Source organism: Sinocyclocheilus anshuiensis, unplaced genomic scaffold (genome assembly GCF_001515605.1).
Source record: "Sinocyclocheilus anshuiensis isolate Anshui unplaced genomic scaffold, SAMN03320099.WGS_v1.1 scaffold145, whole genome shotgun sequence".
Taxonomy (NCBI): domain Eukaryota; kingdom Metazoa; phylum Chordata; class Actinopteri; order Cypriniformes; family Cyprinidae; genus Sinocyclocheilus; species Sinocyclocheilus anshuiensis.
Genome location: NW_015537973.1, coordinates 2,108,956 through 2,133,621, shown reverse-complemented (window position 1 = coordinate 2,133,621; position 24,666 = coordinate 2,108,956). Strand labels below are relative to the sequence as shown.

Sequence of the window (24,666 nt, the reverse complement as noted above, 5' to 3'; positions counted from 1 at the left end):
TGCACAGATCAAGCACTGTTTACAAACGAAGGGCAACAGGGGATGGACTTTTTACTGAGAAAGCGCTATTGAAGATACAAACTTATCTACATCTTGTTTTCATTTTTGGGTGAACTATTCTTTTAAAACATCTGTGTATACAGAATTTGAAGTTACATCTGATTGAGATGTTTTAGATCAGTTGTGCTACAGTGTTGTTATAGGTTCTCAATTCAGTGAAACATACTTGGAATTCAGCAAGGAGTATTATAATAAGCTTGTTATAGGTGTACAAAGTTTTGTCAGGAATATAGCACAATTAATAACATGAAATTGTACACCTTTAGCCTTGTATAATACAAATGAAATCATAGACAAAACAAATGACATGAAGAATGAAAATCTCAATAGGAGAAACCCAAGAATGCAATTTATCATTTAGGCCATACAGTCCGAGCTGTATAGCATTTTGACTTATCCCTCTATTGTAAAATCAAGGTAAGATGCAGCAACAAGTGATTTGCTTTTCTACTGCACATTCATCTTTTGAACTAGTACCACTACTAACTCTTTGAACCACTGTTTTAATGTACATTATACAAAAACAAATGAATACTGAAAAGATTTTGTATTGTGTAATTTTTTAATCATTATGACACTACAATAAACCTGTTTTTATATTTGCTTTTAAATCTCTGTGCTGCAGTTGTTCATTATGCAAATTAGTGACTGTTACATAAAAAGTTAATACAAAAATGAAAGCAAAAATCTCCTTACATTGAAACAACAAGTTAATACACAACTCTAATTAGTGAGTCTATATTCAAGTATTAAGTGCCCTACGGACATGGGAGAGCTAAACCTCAAGTAAAACAATGTTTCCAGGCAGACAGTTCAATAATTCTGTCGTTCTGAATTGACGAACATGTCAAATTTGCTAAATCAATGCATTCAGACATGACAATTTCATATGAAAATGTACTAAACCTTAAGCATTTCTTTAAGAAAACTCAATATTGTGCTACAGCACTCTGTAGAAAAATATACATGCAAATTCCCCTTAAAAATTCCCCAGTAACGCTTCTATTTCATTCTTTGTTTAATTACATCTGCTGTCAACAAGTATGAAATGTCACTCCAATGCAAAATCAATACAAGCATATTCTCCCAATGCTGCATTATTACTAGATTAACACTGACAACTTCTGTGATCAAGTGTCACATTCGTGAGGTAGTTATACAAGTTACATATTTAACACCGTTATGAGAATGAGGTAGTGTTGCAAAATATTTCAGAAATATAATAGTATAACGGATTCAGATAGCAAGGAATCAGTTTGGTTTTAAAAGCTGAACACGAATACAAGAAAATATTTGAGGGAAATCTTGCACCTGAGAGTACTTGATTAATGCTGAATAATGGGTTGTAGGTGTATCAGCTAGACAGCAGCAGGTTGTAAATGTAAAGTATCTTCACTGTAGTGTTTTGTGTTTTGCAACAGAGAGGTCCACAGCTTTAGCGATCACACTTGCCTGAGAAGTCGGGCTGCTGGTGAGATCTGGTGAGGGGGAAGTGCTTGAGGGTTCTTTGTCTGTGACTTTTTGGAAATTAAACAGGCAGGGGAACCATGGAGGAGTGTTGTATGCAAATAGGGGCGAGTCCTCTCTGCAGCTGGTCACTTTGAAATTGATTTTTGTTGATGTGAATACTGTGTTTGGTGAGGACTGAGCTGATGATGGGATCCTTAACACAGAATTACATTCTGATCTTTGTGAAGCTTTTAAAGACAAGTCCTGGGGAAGCTGCAGGGGGAAGTTAACACTCTTAGCACAAAATAAATTACCAAATTGGCTATGGCTTGATAACAAAATGTTTTATTTTTGTAAATCTAAGTACACTACCGTTCAAAGGTTTGGATTCAGTAAGATTTGTATGTTTTTGATGTTATGCTCACCAGCACTTCATTTATTTTAATAATAATAAAAAAACATTAAAAACAATAACATTGTGAAATATTTCAACTTAAAATAACAGTCCTTTTTTAAAATATATTTTAAAATGTAATTTATTCATGTGATGGCAAAGCTGAACTTTCACCAGCCATTACTCCACGCTTCAGTGTCACATGATGATTCAGAAATCATTCCAATATGCTGATTTGGTTCTCAAGAAACATTTGTCATTGTCAATATTAACCACAATTGTGCAGCTTCATATTTTTGTGAAAATTATGATACATGTTATTCGGGATTCTCTTTGAATAAAATGTGTCTTTACTGTCACTTGTGATCAATTTAATGCAGCATTCATGTTTGGTCACACTTTAGTTTGGAGACCCATTCTCACTATTAACTATGACTTTTGCTCTATAATCTCTACTTATTAATAGCAGTTGCTAAATTTAGGTATGAGGTAGGATTAAGGGATCTAAAATATGGTTATGCTGAATAAGGCATTAAAGGGGTCATGAACTGCCTTTTTTATTTTGTACTGTTCTCTAAGGTCCACTTCTAATGTTAAGATTTTAACATCAAAAAACATAATTTAGAAGTAATAGTCTATTTTCTGTCCTGTTTTTGACTCGCCTTATAAGAACAATCTGTTTGAATAGACGTGGCAGATTGTAGACTTGGAAGTAAACACCCACTGCTATGATTGGCTAACACTTGTGTATGTTTGACAGTGACATTTCTCATAGACGGATGCTGCTGTGATTTAGGTCAAAAATGCATAAATACTCAGTACATATCAAACAATCTGTTTAACAGAGAAACACTAGTGTCCACGTAATAAAAACAGTTACTGACACTTGTGTTGCGACATTACTGTCGGTTACAATATAGCTGGCACAGCACCATCCTTTAGTTTCAATCTTTCTGAAAATCCTGCATCAAATTGTGCATTGTTTGTAAATGAATCCGTGGTAAAATGAACTGTACATAGGACCGAGTTCTTACTGACGCAATCTTTATCGTTTGGTTTCTGTGTAGACCTGCACGTTCGTCTCTCTTGTTATTTACACTACATGCGCAAATCAGTGGGAGGGGCTAAATTGGCAGTGATGTAGAAGCAGGCGTTGATCATCTTCTGCGGAGGCGGTGCTTAGCCACACTATTACATCATAGAGTTGTACATTCCACAAGCTGTCGTTTTGGCAGACGGCCTTCAATATAAGCTGTTTTTAGACTAACGAGAAAGTTTTAAGTTCTGAAACTTACTGGATGTTGTTATAGTACAATGACCTCTTAAATGTCAAAAGATCAAGGGAATTTTGGTGTCTCAGTTCATGACCCCTTTAATATGTGCTTTATAAGTACTAATAAACAGCCAATATGCTGTAATATGCATGCTAATAAGTAACTAGTTAATAGTGACATTTAAAAATAATGTTTTTCAAACAACCTAGTATGAGAGCCTATTCTAGTACACCCCCAAAACAAAATCAAGACTTTGTAAAAGGGCACAATAGGACCCCTTTAAAATAAAGTGTTTTTAAAAAAAACAATCATACTGAACCCAAGTTTTTGAATGGTAGTGTATGTGCTGTAACGGGCTTCTACCTAAAACAATTTCTTAAGATCTAAGAGCTTAAGTCGTATTTAAGAAAATGAAAGGGAAAGTTGTATTTTAAAAAGGAAGATATCCTTCCTTGGAATTTTTTCCCCATTTACATCCATACCTGTACTAAGTCTTCCTCACTGTATGTGCTCTCTGTGTCACTCTCTGTTGAGAAAAAAAAACCCAGAATAAAATTCATAATGATATCCAGCTGTGCTTGTGACCAACAATAACATAATACAGTAATAGTAACAGTAATATGCAATTTATCATTCATGTGGTGAACACAGCACAAAGACAGTAGAGCTGAAAGCAAAAAAGGACCTTACCACTGTAGGATGAAACATGGGAGTCCTGGAGAGGCAGACACACTTCAGTGGAGCTAAACGCAGGTTCTGCATTCTCCGTTGCCACCTCAACAACTGCACACACGTCAGGTAATTCAGCTACAGCCATCTCCCTCACAGATGACATGGGCACAGGGGAGCACTCCTGCTCTGCGTTGATGAATAAGCATGTATGATTTAGAAATGTTATCATTAATATTTCTACTAAAATACATTTTATTTATTTGGGCTAACATTTTGGTAACATATTACCAAAAAAGCATTTGGGTACTTAAAAAGAACAATAGTTCACCCAAAAATTAAAATTCTGTCACCCTGCAGTTGTTCCAAACCTGTATGAGTTTGTTTCTTCTGCTGAGCATAAAAGAAGATATTCTGAAGAATGTGAATAACCAAACAGTTGTTGGTACCTACTGACTTCCATACTACGGAAACAATACTATGGAAGTCAATTGGGAACAGATACTCTTTGGTTACCAAGATTCGTCAAAATATCTTCTTTTAAAAGAAACACATACAGGTTTGTAAAAATTTGAGGATGAGTAAATGACAGAATTTTCATTTTTGGGTAAACTGTCCCTTTAAGCCACCCTTAAGTAAAATATATAAATAACAAATGTCATAAAATGTGAAATTATTTGGCATTTACTTTAAAGACAGATATCTGTATTAGCAAAACAGTTCAGAAAAAGAAGTTATTTTTTTTTTACACAAATACATCACATTGAGACCAGTTGGTTAAAAATTCAATGAAAGTTTAAATAAAAGTTGGTTCTGAGTTTTAGCATCATTTGTTTATGAATACCACTTTTTGATTAAAAAATGTATTACATTTAATCCAATGCAATGAACTACATGCATTTTAAGTGTGGCTTGAATGTCAAAATATGTTTTGGGACCACTATAGATAAATAAGTTAATTTTCTAATGCTGCCTCCATTATTGCCTTGTTATTTATTTGGACAGTAAAAAAATGCATGATTTGGTTAATTACCAGTAAATAGCACAGTGCTGTCCGGTGTAGTTTCTTCCATTAAATTCTCTTCACTTTGTTCTTTTGTCATTTTATATTTTCTGGGAATGCCAGCTTTCCTTTTCTGAAAAACCCTCTAAGGAATCAAACACAGGTGTGAGCTGATTTGCTATACTCAGAAATGTGCACTGTTGTTTTGAGTGTAGATTCATGCATTCCTACTTTTGCTCTTTGCTCCAGGTCCATCTTTTTCTTCCCTGAAAAAAGACAATATGCATTTAGAAAATCTTAAAAGCCATCATTAGAATTTATACACCAGAATAAAACGATGTACATCGACATTAATAAGTACAGTATATGAGCAAAAATGCTATGGAATGACATGGGATTTTTTCTAAATAGTATTGTGTTTAATTAATGACTGCAATTACCTTTCTTAACAGCTTTTTCATATGAGGAAAGCAATCTGTACATTCTGAAGGCATTGCTTCCTCTCTTCATGCTTTTATCTTTCACTTCCTCGATGTCTGGTAGAGAATTCATAGCACAGCGGAAATTTGCCTTCCACGTCTTAGGGTCTGGTTTGTCAATACCTGGACGATACTTTCCTGTATGAAACATAATTCAGTAATAACTGAATCAAAATATTATACAACAAAATGGAGTTACAAACCAATAGAACCAACAGAAATACATTCAAAGCTGTATACAAAAGCGGAATCAACTCGAATGCATGGTACAATTTTCACCTTTAAAGCAGTTAGCCTCATTCTTTATACAAGAGACAATGAGCAACAGCTCTTTCAACAGCTACCTGTGTGAATGGCCCAGTTCATAAATAAAGGTGCATCCTTTTCTAAATCCCATCCATGTCTGGCTGCATGCATCCATGGTATCTGAAATATCTTTTTCTCCTGTTAATAGAAACATTTTAATAGTGTACTATTACTCAATCCATGTACAATGAGTTGAGTAACATTTCAAGCATACTTAAAATTACAAGATCATTTTCACAATGTATTAGTAAAGACACAAACTGCCACATGAGTCACATGTTCAAAATTAACGTACACAGATATAAAGTTCTGTACTATAAAACTCTGCACATGACATGCAAATTAAGAATTCTTTCCCATGGCTTATTCATTCATTCATAAATAAATATTTATTACATGGCTCTCTGGAATACTTGATTCTGATTGGTCAGTTGTGACATTATTGGTCAGTGCGTTATTCCCCGATAATAACTGTCATCATTAGCAACATTGGGGCTCTACGCTTACTTTTCTTTTTAGGAGCACTTGTGCTCCTAACTTTAAAAATGTAGGAGCACGTTCAAACTTTTAGGAGCACCTTCTAATCAATAATCCAAAATTTTATCAAAAAGTAGCCTTCCCATTACGAGATGATATTTGACTCCTCTAACTTTATTAAAATTGTGTCATCTTTTGTCAATCTTTTGTCAAATATATATTTTATAAGCTTTTTAAAAATTGTAATTAAAACGACAGAATAAGAACACGTAGAATAAGAAATAAAAGTTACCAATCAAATGAAATCAGTATTAACAAAATTAATTTGTAGAGGTGGCACAGAAGAACACAAAAGTGGTTCGGTGTACTTTCAGACATTTAATGAGGCTCAGAGGTGGCATGAGTGCAATTAAATCCATAAATTCGTGATGAGATTAATGTTTTAAATATACAATTTTGAATATAGAAATATTAAATGATTTAAATAACTGAAAAGATACTTTAAAAATTAGGAGCACGTTCAAAATTTTAGGAGCACCTTCTAATCAATAATCCAAAATTTTATCAAAAAGTAGCCTTCCCATTACGAGATGATATTTGACTCCTCTAACTTTATTAAAATTGTGTCATCTTTTGTCAATCTTTTGTCAAATATATATTTTATAAGCTTTTTAAAAATTGTAATTAAAACGACAGAATAAGAACACGTAGAATAAGAAATAAAAGTTACCAATCAAATGAAATCAGTATTAACAAAATTAATTTGTAGAGGTGGCACAGAAGAACACAAAAGTGGCTTGGTGTACTTTCAGACATTTAATGAGGCTCAGAAGTGGAATGAGTGCAATTAAATCCATAAATTCATGACGATATTAATGTTTTAAATATACAATTTTGAATATAGAAATATTCAATTATTTAAATAACTGAAAAGATACTTTAAAAATGAAACTAAAACTGCCAGCAGGTGGCGGCAAGTCACTGATTTGATCCAGTAGCCCCTCACTGCAGAACAAAGATCCAGGGGGTGTGGTTGGATCCACATCTAGGGGGTGGAGATGGTAGGTTTAGGGATCAGGGCGTGGAGACGGGTAGGTTTAGGTATATGTAAGGTGGGAGGAGTTGGATCTGGATCCAACCTTGCCCCCTGGATCTTGTGTTCTGCAGTGAGGACCATCTAATTTTATCACTGAATCATTCATTCAATTGATTCATTCGAACGGCTGATTCATTCAGGAATGAAGCAAGTGACTGTCTTTATGAATGGGTAATCATGAATCACTGACTCACTAGATTCGTTTTAAAAACACCGCTGTGTTTGAATGGAGATGCGCTGTCTTTGTTTTAAACTATTTTCGACGACGAAATAGAGCAAAATCAGACAATAGTGTTATAGTCAGACAATGTAAGTCACTTAATATTAACTTCTTGTTTATTGAACTGTATTGTATTAAATCAGTATCACATTTACAAACTCCCTTAAAAATCAAAAGCTGTCACTCATCTTAGTTCATCGCGAGCTCACATTTATAATCAACGAAGCTCTCTACACTGTGCAATGAATCTCTTATTTACACCCTGTCTACACTTTGCTTATGAAAGGATTCGTGAGATATGTCTGTGATACATTACTCAACGCTGCAAAAACACGTAGAAACCTTTGAAAGCTACCCTGAGCTCCGATGATCGCGTCAGTCGCACTGGTGCTCCTAAAATTGTTTTCATAGTCGCACGCAGTAGTTTTCAGTCGCAAATGCCATGCTCTCTTTAGTTTCATTCAAAACCCAATTGCCGTCACCTTGCGCCTAATTTTTTTGACTGTATTTGCTGAAAAATTCAAACTGGAAGACTTCAAGCCTGCGGTAATACTGTCAAAGTGTTCCTCTTGTTGCCAGAATGATTGTTTTGTATGCTGCAATAGATTTAAGATAATAAACAGGTACAATTTTACAATGCTTTCTTTTCAAATAACATTTTCTGTCCTCATCTTTATTTATGTAGTGAAAAGCTGTGTCATTAGTGAATAGTGATATGACTGTACATTATTCCTTAAATGTCTGTCTTGTCTGAATTTTGTCTGTTCAAAGCCATTTGTTAGGAACTGCTTTTCTTTGTAGAAGCCTTGCGTTTAAAGAGCCAATAAAATATTTAATTTCAAATCATTATTTCGAGGCTAATTATTTACCTGTGGCAAGTAGTCAGGTAATAGCCGGTTGTTATTACAGAATAAACCCCTTCAGTGTGATGCAAGATTTATACATCTATATATTCCCAGCATGAAAATACTCTTCTTTAAATGAATTATAATTTCAGATTTCTTCTCTCACCTCATTGACCCAGTGTAGACCTTGAATTTGCCCACACTCGATCTGTTGCTCCAACCAGGGGCGCATTCTCATTCTGTCCACTGGCATCTTGACGCTGAACAGAATCCAATACAGTGAAGATTTAAAATGTACTGGACATTCTGTCTCACATAGAAAACTCATTATGTGGTCAAAAACAAACAACAAATGAGTTAAGATATACAGCAAAAAATTATTATTATTTTTTTTTTCAGATTTTCAGGTGTTGTGGTCATAGAACTGGCAACATTTGGGTTAACGTTAGTGAAGTGCTCAGTAGCAATGCAGTGAGTGAAGCCTTGCAGATCCCTGTAGAGCCATGATGATTCACTCTGCAATGGGACACAACGTGCTCTCTCTTTATATGGATTATCTTCCACATAAATTCCATATAAACCAAGAAAAATTATTATTCAGAATATTATATCAATGCATATCATAATAAAGATTAACGATACAAGATCATGAATAAACCATAATGAGACATATTTGGACGTTTATTAGTGTAAACATGTTTCAACCCAACAGACAAAAGATCGTGTAGAATCTGTTTGTAAACAGATTTATAAATTCATACTTCTGCTTTGAAGCCGTTTAGGTATTTACCTGCAGGGGAGGCAGCCGATAATCCTCTAAAGATCCCTCGATGAGATGTGTTATACAATCCCGTCCTGGAACTACGCAAAAAATGTCATCATGTTTTTTTTTAGAAATACTTTCTTCATCTTATAAAGAACAAGGCAGTGGTTTTTTTTCAATTTGGACTTTTGAACTGTTCCAGAAACCCTGCCTTTCGTGTTTTGTATAATAACGCAAAAACGTCATCGAGAACCAGACCGCGGAAGTGAAACAACTGAGCGTTTCATTGGTCTGCGGAGCCTTTCTTTCACTTTCACTTCCGCTTCCACGTTACGCCACGCCACCTGCTGTGCTGGAACTCGACGACACTACCAGTAAATCGCAGCAGTGTTGGGACATGTCTGTGCCAATATTATTATCACTGTAATATCATTACAATATTATTATTACCAGGTATACAGACGAGGATTGAAACATTTTGTGACTAAAGAACTCGGTTAAGTAATGTATGTATGTTGGAATCGTGTGAACAACAACAACTGAGTGGCATTTGTCGTTTTGTTAAACGCTTTCTCGAAATATAAACGTTTTAAACTGGATTTCCAAAAACTCGTAAATGATATAACTTACTTGATTTTGAGCGAATTGTGTTTGTGCTGATCCCAGAAAGGCACAATTATTTATTTATATCCCTTTGTGGGAATGAGGGTGAGTTTCGCTGTGGTTGTGCTGGGACACTTCTCATGGACCATCTGTTTTCTGCTGACTGCGGTTGGTTACCCTGCTTATTTTAGAACAGAGGCCTGATTTAATTAGGGTACGAAATTGCGCAATGACCTTCTGTGGTGTCAGATCGTGGAAGGGGTGTGGAGAATTTATATGAAATAGTTTCATGATAATTTTATGACTTAATAAGAAAACTCTTTCTATGGAAGGCATACATTAGAAGTAGCCTACCCAGAAATGGCAATCACCCTCATGTAATTTCATACCTGAACACAGAAGAAAATGTGTTGAAGAATGTCGATAAGCAAACAGTTTCGGTTGCCGTTGACTTCCATTGCTTTGTTTGTCTATAATGGAAGTCAAAGGGAACCGAAACAGTTTAGTTACAGCATTCTTCAAAATCATTTTCGAAAAATACAAATACAAAATTAAACATAAAAACTAACAAACAAATAATAATAATATTTAGTATAAAAATCACTTTATTAAAATAATCTGTTACAGACCAATTTAACTCATGGATCGATTAAAAATGCGTGAAAGAACATGCGGTAGACTAATCGGGTTTATTTATATTTTATTCCAAGTGAACATTTTCAACTGTGCAATTTCAGTTTTGTTAATTTGTTTATTTTCGTTATAATCAAATTGATGCGTTATGTAATGATTCATATCCATATATCATTTTAAGGAGGTCAAATTAAAATGAACAGCGCCTTACATTACTTCTAAACATTTTAAAGAGAGTTTTATATTCTACGATCTGTATTTCTTTTTTTTTAAAACAAAAACCAGAGTACGACAGAAGAGTATTCGTACTTTACTCTTTATATAGGAACGAATGCGCGTTTTTTACGCATTTGCTGACCCGCTGAGGTCATTTCAAGAAGACGTATTTTATCATATACATGATAAAAGACTGGCTGTATTGTAAAAAGAGAGAGAATAACTCACTGTAATGTGCAGAACCGCGTAGAGATGGCGCTATTCAACTCATTGCGCCAACTCTAGTCTATACCATAGACTGCATAAAAACAGGTCTAAACCCGGAACAGTGGGCTGGACTTTTTTTTCGCGGGAAGTTCCTCAGCTCTGCTGTGCTGTGTGTGTGTGTTTAGTGCGATTCGCGTCAGGAAATTTCGATTAGAACAGACTCCGTATTCTCTGATTAAGCCATGGACCACAATGCAAAGAACGATACATCACAGCTCAACGGGTAATGTTTTGATCTGTTGTTTTACTGTTGAATTCATTGTCACCACGTCAGACAGGAATCCGTTATCATGACATTAGATTTGTGTTTATGAGAAATGTGCTAGAGGACTGTGAGTTGCATGAGATTTCGTTACAAGTGAGCTTTGTGCAGACAACAAGGGCACGTTAATAGATGAGCAGAAACTGTATATGTTTCTGACACATTATCACAAACAGTTAATGCCTTGGTCTGTTAATTAAGTGTTACAGCGTGTATACAACTGACAAATACTGAAAAATAGATTGGACTGGCATGAACATGATGATTGACTGCCCTCTTGTGGCCGTGTTTTATGAAGGTAAAATGACGTCAAAAAGATTTGCATACGCAGGGTATTTACGCTTACAGTCTTATGTACACTTCCACAAATATTACCCTGCGTATGCAAATCTTTTTGACGTCATTCTACCTTCATAGTGTTTGCCTTCTTCGGCCCTGTAAGCTCGCAGTATGTTGGGTGCACTACAAAATGAATGTTTGACAGACAGTTTTTATAATCCTCACAAATCACATTAGATCTGAAAGGAAAATCTGAAACCCATGGCATTTTCATCTATATCGTGTGAATGATTTTCAGATAACTGCACATTTTAAAACTGCTTAATGATGACTGCCTCAGCATTGTGTCAGTGCACTCGCCATTAGCTTCAGATCATCAATGCTCAGTATTTCACCAGCAGACTAACACACACACACACACTCACACACACCTGCTCTGACAGCTGCTCAAAAAAGACAGAATCACCAGAGACATTAGGAAAAAGAGTGAGTCAAGTCAGATGGGTCCATTAAATGTTCACACATAAATCCCCATGCCTTACAAAGACAGTCACTGAGATGTGTCTCAAAAGGTGTAATATCACTTTAAGCTAAAATGGAAAGCCCCAGAGGAGAACCCTCTGATGATAATGTCTGTCAGTGCTCAAATCACACATGTAGACAGTCTTCAGTGGGGCGTCAGGGATGCCAGTGTTAAGATCAGCACAAGTAAAGATCTAGTACTCCACTGAGACAACAGGAAACTTTCATATTGCCAGCAAGCTCTTAGTCACACTTGTCTAGTGGATTTTTCAGATATGAATAACTAGAGAGCAGGGTCAGTGACTGATGGCCAATTTAGTGCATATATATTACCTTTCAAAATGTTTTATTTTTCTGACAAAAAACAAATAAGCATTCAGCAATTATACACTGACCAAAAGTGAGAGTAAAGACAAACAAAAATTTGACAATCAAATCAAAGCCCACTCCAGTACAGCCTAGTTCTTTTCAACTTTCTATTCATCAGTCACCAAAAATTGTGGTTTCCACCGAAATGTTAAACAGTACAATTGTTTTTAACATTGATAATAATAAGAAATGTTGCTTGAGCAGCAAATCAGCATATTAGAATGATTTCCAAAGGATCATGTGACACTGAAGACTTTAGTAATGATGCTGAAAATTCAGCTTTGCTGTCACAGAACACAGCACACTATTTTGAATTCTAATAATATTGCACAATATTAGTTTTTAATCTTTTTCGGAACATAAAAAAAAGTCCCCAAACTTTTGAACTGTAGTGTAAGAAATAAGATAAAATGTAAGTGTAGTAATTGAGAGACATATGCTGAACATTTTTACACTAATTTCTGTTTTCAAATATTTTAATAATTTTTCGATTCATTTGATTAGTATCGTGGTTGATTTTTGAGATGGCATAAGGGAATGCTAACACTATTTATCGTCCAAGTGGGCACGGATATCGGCCAGTGCTGGTAATCTTGAAATATTGGCAAATATTGTCAGATTTTTTGGCCTTGCCAGCATGTCAGTATCAGTCTGTTGCGGTGCTTGGCACGTACATGTTAATTATGATTTAAACATTGTTCATTAAGCTTAATATGTATGCTATAAAAAACAATATATTAATTCTGTCCTTATTTTTATCATGTACTTAAAATACTGGTAAAAATCATTTGTTCACACATATGCTCATATACTGTACTATCGTTCCCTAAATGTTGTATTAGGGATGTTTTTTTCTGTATTTGTGTGCTTTGATGACAACAGGTGTTTAGATTTTTTTCCTTATTGCATTCATTCTCTCAATCCATCAGAACACACAGTGAAGGTTTGACAAAGAAGAGGCAGGACTACCTGGAGTGGCCTGAGTATTTCATGGCTGTTGCCTTCTTATCAGCGCAGCGAAGCAAGGACCCCAGTTCTCAGGTACCTAGAGATTGATTGCCTGCAGTCCTGCTAGATTGAAATGTGGGTTGATTTGGTGACCATACATCAATCTGAAATATGCTGAAATTACAATCAATATAGACATCTTTTGTAATTTTTGCAATACCTTGATCTTAATTTCTTTCTGTTAAAACCATTTTGTTCCAATTAATATTAGCTTGGAGAAGCTCTAAACGGCTTATAGTACCTTAAAGATCTCCAAACACCCTACAGCTTCTTTTGATCAAAGGACACAGGCCTCTTATCCGCTCCATGTACTGTAAGAACGTATTCTGATTTCAGAGCTCCCCTGCTGTGCGGTGACCTCCTGGCCAATATGAACACTCCCGATATTTAAGTGCAATATTGAAGTTCAGTCAAGCATGATCCTCGGTCAGCTCATGCATGCAGCCTTTATTGCTCCTAAAGGCACAGAGCAGGATTGCATATCTAAGACACAAGAGTTTTGGTGAACCGAGAATGCGGGTGCTGTCAGCCTTCTCCCCGCTCACTCACGCTGACTGAACTTTGTTGACAGTGATCTATCGTCTCAGGAAACCCTTTTGCTTTCCTCCTCTGCTGACCTGTGTTGCATCAGATGAATTTGATGGGTCTTGCTGGAACATACAGTAAGCCATCAGGTCAGGTGCTTGTCTTAAGTTCAGATCAGTCTGAGTCTCTTAGTTTTTTTTTTTTTATCGTCCTGCCACAAGTGTTGAGTTTATAATGTGGTGTATTTTGTTACAAAAAGTTAAAAGTTAAGATTTTATAGGAACTGGAATAGTGCAACACTCAAAAAAAAAAAAAATTGTGGCATAGTTGAAGTATTTGCATCTGTTGTATTTATTTAAATTACATTGGTATTTATTCAGAAACCTTAGAATGTGCATAAATCTTTTAATTGTGAAAAAAAATCTGTAAAAAATTTGAATATGGTTCAAATATGGAATATGCAAGATTCAGTTAGTTAAAATATGAGATATGGTTTACAAATAGTACTAATAAAAGATCATTGGATTTATTGATGACATGTATACATATATAAACCTGGTTATTATGTATTTAAATATTTTAAACACATATGGTTTACTTGTAATCTTACATAAATCTCATTCTTGTATAATTTGTGTCTGACTGACAAATATGCATGCAAGTTTATTAGTTTAAAAATTGTACTCCAGTTGGATGGAAATTTAATATGCAATTAAAATGCTGGAACGGTCACAATGTGATGTCACACTCTGCAGTGTCTTTTTTTAAGAGCGTCATTCAATATACAATACATCTAGAATGTAAGAATATTAATCTACTCCACTTTGCTGCAACGGTGCATCCTGCAGGCTTAAAGCTCACATTTTTTTATTCAAATAAAGTCACAACTTGATGTATTGATCTTTTATTGGTTACCTGTCTTCACATGATATGAATTGGCACAAATTTTCAACAAACTTGAACTTTGGAACACAGTGAAATTCGCATAAGCTTGCGTTTTGATCTTCTGCATTTGCATGTTTATGAGTGGAAGTCAGTGGAATGAAAAGTGTAGTATGACTGATTATTTGACTCACTAGACCGTGAATGTTTTTTTTCTCTCTCTAATACCAGGCTTGTGCCTCTTGGCTGTCTTCATTGTGATAAATGTATGCAAAATAAGCTTTTTTTCAATTTCATTCCAGGTTGGTGCCTGTATTGTGAATCAAGAAAACAAGATCGTGGGTATTGGCTACAATGGCATGCCCAACGGTTGTGACGATGACCTGCTGCCCTGGTCTCGCAGTGCTGATAACAAGCTGGACACCAAATACCCCTATGGTGAGTTTTGCATTTGACCCCTGGGTTCTTGGCTTTTGAACTGCAGCAAGCTTTTACCCATAATTATCAGTCACTCTGCCTCTGTTTGACACCGACGGGTCAGTACACACTCACGTTAAACACTCGCCGAAAAGGCTTTTTTGATTTCAGGCTCTGTCAACGCAGCACATGGTGTCTGTTAACGCAGTGTGGCGAGGTGTATGCTCTCTTGAGCACATAGCGGTGGTCATGGATTAGTTTTCACCTGCATGGGGCTGATGGGAGAGATAAAGGCGGAGCTGCTGAGTGAGGGAATGGGCAAGGTCACTTTGTGGCAGCTATTATTGCAGCTGCATTAACAAAAAGTCACCTTTATTTCCATAGCGCTTTATACAATACAGATTGTGTCAAAGCAGCTTCACATTGATAAACAGGAAATAGCAGAATCAGTTACGGAAATTGGGCTGATTCTGTTGTACAGCAGCTCTGAAAGACAATAGCGTTTTTATTTAGCTTAAGTAAGTTTGGTGTTGGTTCTATTCAGATAGGGCTGTAAGATTAATTGTATTTTAATCGTGATCATGGCTTCTGCTTCTCTTGATTTATTAAGCATAATCGTCTGTGATATTTACCCGCTGATTGTTTATCCTGAAAATGTTTCACTACCTTTAAATATTTGACATTCCAGTCAGATTAATATACATGCAGTACATGTTAGAATTGATTTAAGAGCTCAGTCCCTCCCATGATCACACGGTTGATCGTACTCCATCATCATCATCATCGTGCACTCGCTCTCAACTGTGTGTGTGTGCCTGCTTCCAGTTAAAACACACAATGAGTGTGTGTATCTGTGTGAATTATTGACATCTCTCTTCCATCATAACTACATGCCCTCTCTCTCTTTCTCTGCTTTGTGCTGAAGCTCTGCCAAAATAAACGTGTCAGGCTGGTGTTTCGTAGTGCAATGGTAATGTGCCACCGCTGATGGGCCAATTCATTCTCCGTAATTAAGGCGAGCAGAGTGAGTGATTAGACAGGGCTTTTTCTGGGTGATGTTGTGGAGAGCTGACATCTGTTCAGACTCATGCTTTGAAATCTTTTTCCTTTTTAACAGTGAACTGGTGACTGGAGCCTTTTTGTGGTGAAGTGGTACAATGTTGACAAGCCAAGAAAGCTCAATCCAAGTTTGTTGTGAAGCAAAGATATTAATCATAGCTTTGGTGCATCATTCTGTGCTGCACGTATGTGTGTTCGTGAACTCTGAACATTTCTAACAGGTCTTTCATGTTTTGTTGCAGTGTGTCACGCAGAGCTGAACGCCATTATGAATAAGAACTCGGCAGATGTCAAGGGTTGCACCATGTATGTAGCGCTCTTCCCCTGCAACGAGTGCACCAAACTCATTATTCAAGCAGGTGAGAGTGTGTCTGAACTTGTTTCTGACTGTGTGTGTGTGTCTTTCATGATGTTCATGTTGGTTTATCAATCAACACTTTTATTTTCACTGTAGTGCATGAATAAAATTAACTGGTGATGAACCAAAATTTCAGCAATTTATTATTTGGATGAAATAGTTTTGGAGTGCCAAAATCATTGACCAAAACAGTGACCTTTAATTAGCGTTTCTCCATTGTCATGTTTTTACTGTGCCCATGTCTGTTTATGCGTGAATTTCAATAAATATTATTTGACGCGGATCTTCCATCCAATAATTGCAAAACGCTTTTTGCTTTGCTACTTTTAATATAAAACAAAGTCTCAGCGTTCAAATTCTGTAAATTTTATCATTAAATGCAAACAATAAACATGGTTTTGATGCTGTCTAATGTGGTGTGAAGGATCTGCCTCGGTGCAAGCGTCAAGTGAACCAATTATCTCTTCCTAGTTGCTACTAGTTATACAGCACAAAATAAACATGAAATAATATCAGAAGATATGATGAAAGAAACAGAGCAACTTACTGAAATGTATCACGGCTCATGTAAGTGAACAATCAGTGTTTCAACTGCGGAAAGACATCATTAAAACAGCTTGTATACAATGTCACATAACATTAAATTTACCTCAGGAAAACCATTCAGTGTCTATATACTTGGCTAGGGAGGGGAATTTTGCCAAATATATGTACTATATTAAATATTCTATTGTTTTCATTATTTAAAGTGTTTGAATAAATCTGTCATGGAAACAAGTTTGTATTACAGCTACAGCTATTAAAGATTATATTGTCGACTTGGTGCAGATGTACTTTTGCCATTACTAGTTTCATGTTTTTTTTTGTTAGTTGTCACCGTAAAATGCACAATGCTGTTAAATGTACGCTATCGGGAACATATCAACGGTCCTGTTTTCACTGTTAAAATGCTTTGACGCAATAGCAGTGTACACCAGAGACGCATTTAAAGCAAAGAAATTTCAATACTAGCAACAACACTGCTCCAGTGAGAAATAATTTGAATAAAAGATTTGTTTACCTCTTTAAGCTTTTCTTTAATTTAATGAAATGCAATCTCTGAGCTCTTAACTGGCTTTGTCTCGCATGTGACTAAGAATGTACATGTGCTCTCAAACTGTTCCTATTGATTGTTCACACAGTCCGACTGCCGCCTGCTACTTATATGCCTCAAGTATAGTCAGAGATATATTAAATAATTAGTTTTTTGTTCATTGTTACATCTTTTTAGCTTCTTTGTCTTCTTGCTAACAGTACAACGATTTAGTGACACCAAGAATTAATGTAATTATGCTTGAAAGCTATCACTTTCCTTTTCAAAGACGTTTAATATTTTCTGAGAAAGGCACAAAATGAAACGTAGTACAGACCTGAGTGTCAAACGTTTTTTTTTGGCAACCCTTTCACCTCTATTAGATTGCATAGCAAGCATTATGCGTTTTCCGTCTCTGCACTTCACACACATCAGGATCAGCGTTTCTGCTCAGATATTTGAGCCTTTGTGCCAGTGCTGATGTGGCTGCAGATGAAATGACGGATGAGACAGGAGGAAACGGAGGTTCTCGATGGTCACCCTTCCATACTGAGAAACCTGCAGTGGGCGTCACTTTGAGCAGCCGTCGTCTTTGTGAGCCTTCTTGGCTGGTTAGATACAGCCTACATGGTGACAGGTTGTCTTCCTCTTATTTTTCCTTCTCCAAACCCTGCTCTGCTGTTATTTTCAATCTCTTCTTATCTGTTGAACTCTCTTAACACCCCCATCCCCAGTGTCTCTCCTCCCCTCCAAGTCTTTTTGTCCTCATCTTCTCTCTCTCTCTTTCTTTGGTTTGCTTTTCCTGATCCCCCTCCATGTACTCTTGTGGCAAAGCCTACTGAAGCTGTGTGCTGAAGATAGCACGACACACGCTCTGATGCTGTCTGATCTTCAGGATGCTTGGCCTTGTCCTGGCCCATCTCTCAGTGGGGTGTCAGCTTCCTCTCAATGTTCCGGCATCATTAAGGAACACACACAGCACTTTCTTTCCCTTTCGTCTCCTCGCACTCTATAGGATGCAGTAAAACGCGGCTAAAAATGAACGTCCGACCTCATTAAAAACGCCCTCTGATGATGCCAATCAGATGGAGCTGAACAAAGCGGATGTTTAATGTTTGAATGCTGAGTTTAAAAGAATTGAGTCAGGGGTGTCGTCGCTGTTTGTTCATTTTGAAGGTGTTATGACCATGTTTGTTTACTAGAAGTTGTAAAGCCCCATGATATGAGGAAACAGAAAAGCCTCTGCATGGAAAAAACATGAGGATAAAGGGGAATATTAGTAGACTTGAATGCGAATCCACCCTGATTCTCTTATAAAGGCAACCAGGCTGTATCTTGTTTATTTCTGCATGGTAAACCTTTTGATATTGCCAGCCTGTGCTTCTCTAATGGAAAAACTGTAACATCATTTAATTATAACCAGAGGGATTTATTAAAATGAAGGTTTTTCCAGTATTTTGGTGCCATCGGTACGCATTTTTGTGCCAGCGACACTGCTTTCATTTGTCTTAATCCTATTCCTGCTTAAATGTGTGCTGTGTCAGTCATTTGACAACTGTTCTTGTACTAAAATAAGAGCTCTTCCACTGTACTGTCTCCATTTCTTTTTTCTTCGTCTAATTCTTTCACAGTAAATGAGATGGGGGGCATCAAGAAAGTGAAGACCCCAGATATTACGCCCCCCCCCTTCTTTATCTAATTCTGTAGCTATTCCTCTAGCGAGAAAGTGTTACTGCTCTTTTCGAATGCTGTTCAAATGTGTCCGTCCCTCAATCTCACAGAATGAAATGACACCAAATCATTTTCACTTTCTCTGGCTCCCATGTTGATGTCCCCCCTGCACTTTTGCTCCTTGGAGCTGGAGACTTCAGTTTCTGAAGCACTGCTTTAGAGCCTCTCCTCTCTCTGAGGAATTAAAGTGTTCAGTTCCCAAGCAGCTGCCATCTTGTCACTTCCTGTGACTGTTTTTGGAGGGACTGAGGGACTGTACTGTGTCACCTCATCTCCAGAGAGCTTTCTGGAAACGTAGCATCTCCAGAGTTCTGCTCCACCTTCCATCAGAGCCTTCCCTTCTGTTGGACAGCTTGTCGTCTTGGAAGTGTTTTTGAGCAGCTCTGATGCTTATTCTCATGTTCTTTTCATGAAAAGACATGTTTACATGGAAACACTACTGCTATTTCTTCTGACTTCTTCTTTATGTATCACGTCAGACTTTAGTTAGAACATTTTGAACTTTTTTTTTTTTATGGACACGATTGAGTGTTTGCTTTTTATTTTAAATAGCCCGTTGATACTTGGATATACAAAGTCTCCTGCACCATAAAATGTCACCACCAAAATGGTTTTAAGATGGCATAGCCAGGCTATTCCATGGTAATTTCATCTGTTCCCTCTCAAAAATTGTTCAAGTAATACCGTGGAGAGGCCCCATGCTTGTAATGACAGCCTTTAATGACAGGTGGAATTCACTCTGTGCAAGTCATTTTGCCTTCGAACAGAGCACTTCTCTCCTCCTGTGCAGATAAAAGCATGATGGAGACGCTGTGTATTTTGGGGGGTGGGTGTTTTCTCTCCGGTATATTCATCGGTGATTGCAGCAACCGTTGGCAATGTTGGACTTCTCTTTTCACCTCTGAAAGCGTTAAGGGCAAGAGGGAGTCTAAGTGGTTTCACCAGATTCCTCACATTTCTCTGTAAATCTTGGCTATAACGGGGCCCTTTATAGAGCTGCCTCATGTGGGCTGCTTGTGAGTAGTCAGCAGGATGCGTGGGGGTGCTGCCAAATGCACCACGTGTTTTAAAGTTGCCAGCAGGGCAGATTTTGTCTCAATTGGGATTGGTTGATATTGGCTTGAGCCTGCAGCGACAAGTTATCGACTTCCCTTCCTTCTCCCCGAGCACAAGCTCTTGTTCTTTCCTAACAGGCTATTTTGGGTCCCTGTTCTCCTTGGGCCTGTTTGTTTAAATTTCTCTGTTTGTTTGTTTGTGTGTGTGTGTGTGTGTGTGTGTGTGTGTGTGTGCGCACAAGTGTGCTTTTGTCTGACCCACACTATCCTTCTGTTGTTTTTGCCTTACAGGTATAAAAGATGTGATCTATTTGTCAGACAAATACCATGACACTCCAGAAATGACTGCCTCCAGACGGCTTCTTAACTTGGCGGGCATCACGTACAAGTGAGTCTCTCGAGTCTGACCTTAGTAAGGGGTTGGTGTGTGGCTTGGAAACTAAGAAGCTTCATTTGCATTCCTGCCGGTTCTGACTGGCCCGAACGATTGTACAATCAAGGCTGTAACGGAGCCCGGCCCTCAGATGTGTTGTGTGACCTGAAGCCTCAAAAAGCTTCTGTGAGCTTTCGAAAATAGACGCTTGGGGAAGAATGAGTAAGCACTGTGCACAAGTCTGCATATGCCTCATACTCCATATGAAATCAAACCATAACACAACACAAAAGAAGACATTTTGAAGAATGTGGGCGACCGAACAGTTGATGGTACCCATTGACTTCCATAGTTTATTTTGTCCCTGTACTGTGGAAGTCAGTGGGGACTATCAGCTGTTTGGTCACCCACACTTTTGTGTTCAGCAGAAGAAAGAAAAATCCCACTTTATATTAGGTGACTTTAACTACTATGTACTTACATTTAAATTAATCACTTGATACAATGCACTTATTGTGTACATATGTTTTACATTGTACTTATATTTAAAAAAATACCTGCATGTAATTACATCTGTAATTAATTTCTCATTTATAATTATTCTGTTGACCCATCCCTTACACCTTAATCCACCCTTAAAGTGTTAGTTCACCCAAAAATGAAAATTCTGTCAATAATTACTCACCCTCATGTCGTTCCAAACCCGTAAGACCTCCGTTCATCTTCGGAACACAAATTAAGATATTTTTGATGGAATCTAAGAGCTGTCTGACCCTGCATAGACAGCAAGGTAGTACCACGATCAACGTCCAGAAACGTAGCAAGGAGATCGGTAAAATAATCCATGTGACATCAGGGGTTCAACTGCAATATTACGAAGCTACGAGAATACTTTTTGTGCGCAAAAGAAAAAAAACGAATGACTTTATTCAACAATTCATCTCCTAGTAATTAATGACAGAATTTTCATTTTTGGGTGAACTAACCCTTTAAGTTGCACGACATAAATGCAATGTTTAGGTATTATTATTTTTATTACTATTATTTTGATTTATGCCTTAGTTTTAGGCTGTACTATGTTTACCTTTTTTTAAATAATTGAAATTGATTTTTGCGAAAAAGAAAAAAAAAAAAACGACTTTATTCAACAATTCTTCTCCTCCGCGCCACTTCTACGTTGTTTGTGCTTTTGATTTGAACGAAAACAACATATCCGTGTGGTGCGGCTGACACAGAACAACATACGCTGTTTGCGTTCAGTGGATACTCTCCAAAATGGCGCTAGGGTGAAACGGAGGAGATGAATTGTTGAATAAAGTCGTTTTTTTTCTTTCTTTTGGGCACAAAAAGTATTCTCGTAGCTTCGTAATATTACGGTTGAACCCCTGATGTCACATGGATTATTTTACCGATCTCCTTGCTACTATACAACAGTGAAAGCATCTGGACATTTAACTATTCTACTACTATGCTTTGCTACATTTGGACATTCAAGGCTCTATGTAGGCATTTATTTTCATCTATCTGTCTGTTGTTTAGCTGCATAGTCTTGCATATTCATAATCTTTCTATTTTCTTATTTAATGTGCACAGTTTTGACCTGTGGAAAAAAGGTTTCAGTACTGCGTGTGTTTTTCCAATGTAAGATTTTTTAAAATTTTTTCAGTGGCATATGAAGAGGGAATGAAGGATGGACAGAGGTGTTCTTGAAACCTCACCATTGCTGTGCAGAATTCTGCATTCTGAATTCTGAATGAGATGATGAATCGATTTGCTCAGGCATCAGCTGAATCTGGCTTTGCATTAAGGAACATGGGGAGCGAGAGACAAAGCTTTGTGGTTGTTCGTGGACAAAGATTTTGAATACTTTTGCTGTCAGTAGAGATTTTATTTGTATTAGCCTCTGTTGTTATAGAGGTTCGATGATGAGGAATAGATTTTCGCTACATCCAGCTCATCTCACACTGAGAGGGAGGGGTTAATAAAAGAATAAAGAGAAAAGGAGTGGGTTAGAAAGTGAATTAAAAAGAGGGAAAAAATAAAAGGAAAAGCAGGGAGCAGTCGCAGAAGACGAGGCTATAAGTGGGAAAATAGGGAGTTTGCCACCTGCTGGTTTGGTTCTTCTTGGCAGTGTATTTTCTCATGAGATGTTGGGGCGCTTGGTCCCTGCTGGGATTGCCTTATGGAGGGGGGTTACTGCTTGTGTTCTCTCATGAGGTCTAGTATGTAATTGGTTTCCTCAACTCCAGTGTGCTGAGGTGAATTACTGGTGTGACAACTTGGACAATGAGGACAAGGAGTGAATTTTCTTTCTCTCACTTTTGTCAAGGTATTTTAAAAGGAGGCCTCAGATTTGACTAGAGTGACAAACTACTTGCGTTTTATTTGGTTGTGCTTCAGTAATATTTTCTGTTCTTATTTCTGTCCTACAGGCAATTCCAGCCAAAGCAAGGCAGGATTGTCATTGATTTTAATTCAATCAACCACCCCGGATTGAAAACTTCCAGTGGTTTTGGAGGCGTACAGTCACCATAGACTGAGGAACTTGGAACATGACACTAAGTATTCATAAAACAGACTCATTGTTTTTCTCACTTTATGTGCTGGTGAAGGTCATTATGAGTTTGACAGTGATTACTAAATAGATGTATAGTAGTTCACTGTTTTGTTTTAAGTCTTTGTTTTTTCAAATCTTGAAACTTGCGGTTTCTTTTATGTATTTGCTCTAAAGCATGACATAATTTTTTTTTTTTTTTAATCAATTTACATGCAAAATAGCAGCCGGTTTGTGACCTTGGCTGATGTGCCTTTTTTAATTGATTCTTTTAGTTTCAGTATTTATGATGAGTGTGATGACAACGAGGACATTAAAATCAAGCTGGATGCCAACATTAACCAAATCAAATGTTATTTACTTTTTTCTTTTAACCTTTTTGTATTCTCTATGACAAGGCTGATTAGATTTTGATGTTCATTTCACAAATACTAAAACTGCAAATTACCCTTCCCTTTTAAACCATTAACCACTGATGGCTGTTTTGCTCATATTATAAGTTTTTGTAAGCACCACAGTAGATAAACCTCATATTCTGTCAATCCACACTGTTTTGTGCATGTTGTGTCTCTTCAGGTTAGAACCCACAACTTCAGGTTTTAATAAAAAAAAACAAAAACAAAAAGAGGAGACTTGCATTTGGAGGGAACAGTTTTTAAATGTTACTTATCGTTACACCGGGATCACACTCCCAAAATTTTCATTGCCATACTATGAGAGTTAGAATATTGTTTTTTTTTGTTGCATAACACAAAACACAAAATAAATCATAACTGCCCACAGCTGCTGTTAGGTTTTGTTCTGTGGCATGCATACATCATTTAACAGGTCAAAAGTTTGTTGGACTTTCAAATTACTTGATGCATTTCTTAACAATAATTGTTTTCTCTCTCTAGGAGTATCACTTGTCACTGCTGTTCATTCATAATGCAGATATCTTGTCAACAAATCTTAATTTCTTAATCTTATTTTAAGAATGAAACATTGCTCATATTATGGTTGTTTGCCATTGCAATTGAATTTGTCATTTATATCTATATCACTTCTGAGTTATATCAGGCTTAATGAGATGATAATTAATACTAAGCTCTTGAATACTAAAATCATGAGGCTCCTGGAGTGTAATGAGGTAGAGCAGCACACCCTCATATACTGTGAAGTATCCATTGTGAATGCTTGTAGTGTTGCAGTGATAACTTAAAGTGATAGTTTACACCAAAAAATAAATTCTATGATCAATTAGTCATGCTGTTCTGTAAAACATAGAAAGTCGTCGTCATTCAGGTTTGAAACGACATGAGGGTGAGGGAATAATGACGACGTATTTGGGGTGAACGATTCTTTAAAAAAAGTCTGAATAAACTCTGCTGAATGCTTATTAAAGACATCAAGCTGATTAGATCACATTATATTAGAGTGCCTGGATGAATTGCACATTCACTTATG

General features: G+C 36.8%; 2 protein-coding genes across 7 annotated transcripts; one reads left to right on the top strand and one right to left on the bottom strand.

Moving 5' to 3' along the window:
• On the bottom strand, positions 1-9,805 carry LOC107671024 (interferon regulatory factor 2-like). Of its 2 annotated transcripts, XM_016463864.1 has the most exons (10): positions 9,666-9,805; positions 9,063-9,133; positions 8,439-8,532; positions 5,673-5,772; positions 5,290-5,466; positions 5,081-5,115; positions 4,880-4,994; positions 3,868-4,035; positions 3,660-3,703; positions 1-1,782 (listed from the first exon to the last, which is right to left on the bottom strand). In XM_016463864.1, the coding sequence occupies exons 3-10, from the start codon at positions 8,523-8,525 to the stop codon at positions 1,453-1,455; spliced, it is 1,056 nt and encodes a 351-aa protein (XP_016319350.1). In that variant the 5' UTR covers positions 8,526-8,532; positions 9,063-9,133; positions 9,666-9,805; the 3' UTR covers positions 1-1,452. The 2 variants fall into 2 exon arrangements, with proteins under 2 accessions (XP_016319350.1, XP_016319341.1); XM_016463855.1 differs by lacking the exon at positions 9,666-9,805 and having other exon boundaries at positions 9,063-9,282.
• dctd (dCMP deaminase) lies at positions 9,396-24,258 on the top strand. 5 transcript variants are annotated; one of them, XR_001632152.1, is made up of 7 exons: positions 10,806-10,977; positions 13,116-13,227; positions 14,904-15,039; positions 16,320-16,436; positions 20,585-20,681; positions 22,916-22,995; positions 23,099-23,159. XR_001632152.1 is itself a non-coding variant. In XM_016463896.1 (6 exons), the coding sequence occupies exons 2-6, from the start codon at positions 13,177-13,179 to the stop codon at positions 23,199-23,201; spliced, it is 504 nt and encodes a 167-aa protein (XP_016319382.1). In that variant the 5' UTR covers positions 9,396-9,488; positions 13,116-13,176; the 3' UTR covers positions 23,202-24,258. The 5 variants fall into 5 exon arrangements, 4 of the variants coding, with proteins under 4 accessions (XP_016319382.1, XP_016319389.1, XP_016319364.1 ...); XM_016463896.1 differs by lacking the exons at positions 10,806-10,977; positions 22,916-22,995 and adding an exon at positions 9,396-9,488 and having other exon boundaries at positions 23,099-24,258; XM_016463903.1 differs by lacking the exons at positions 10,806-10,977; positions 22,916-22,995 and adding an exon at positions 9,440-9,531 and having other exon boundaries at positions 23,099-24,258.
• Positions 24,259-24,666: the final 408 nt, after the last annotated feature.

What these genes read in the sequence shown, in the direction of transcription:
- LOC107671024 (XM_016463864.1), bottom strand. Translation starts at nt 8,525, where the DNA reads ATGCCAGTGGACAGAATGAGAATGCGCCCCTGGTTGGAGCAACAGATC. An exon ending in ACCTGGAGCAAAGAGCAAAA is followed by an intron (nt 4,995 to 5,080) that starts GTAGGAATGCAT and finishes TTGATTCCTTAG; the next exon opens with AGGGTTTTTCAGAAAAGGAA. An exon ending in CAGCACTGTGCTATTTACTG is followed by an intron (nt 4,036 to 4,879) that starts GTAATTAACCAA and finishes TCATCAACGCAG; the next exon opens with AGCAGGAGTGCTCCCCTGTG.
- dctd (XM_016463878.1), top strand. Translation starts at nt 10,937, where the DNA reads ATGGACCACAATGCAAAGAACGATACATCACAGCTCAACGG. An exon ending in GATACATCACAGCTCAACGG is followed by an intron (nt 10,978 to 13,115) that starts GTAATGTTTTGA and finishes TCAATCCATCAG; the next exon opens with AACACACAGTGAAGGTTTGA. An exon ending in GGACACCAAATACCCCTATG is followed by an intron (nt 15,040 to 16,319) that starts GTGAGTTTTGCA and finishes GTTTTGTTGCAG; the next exon opens with TGTGTCACGCAGAGCTGAAC.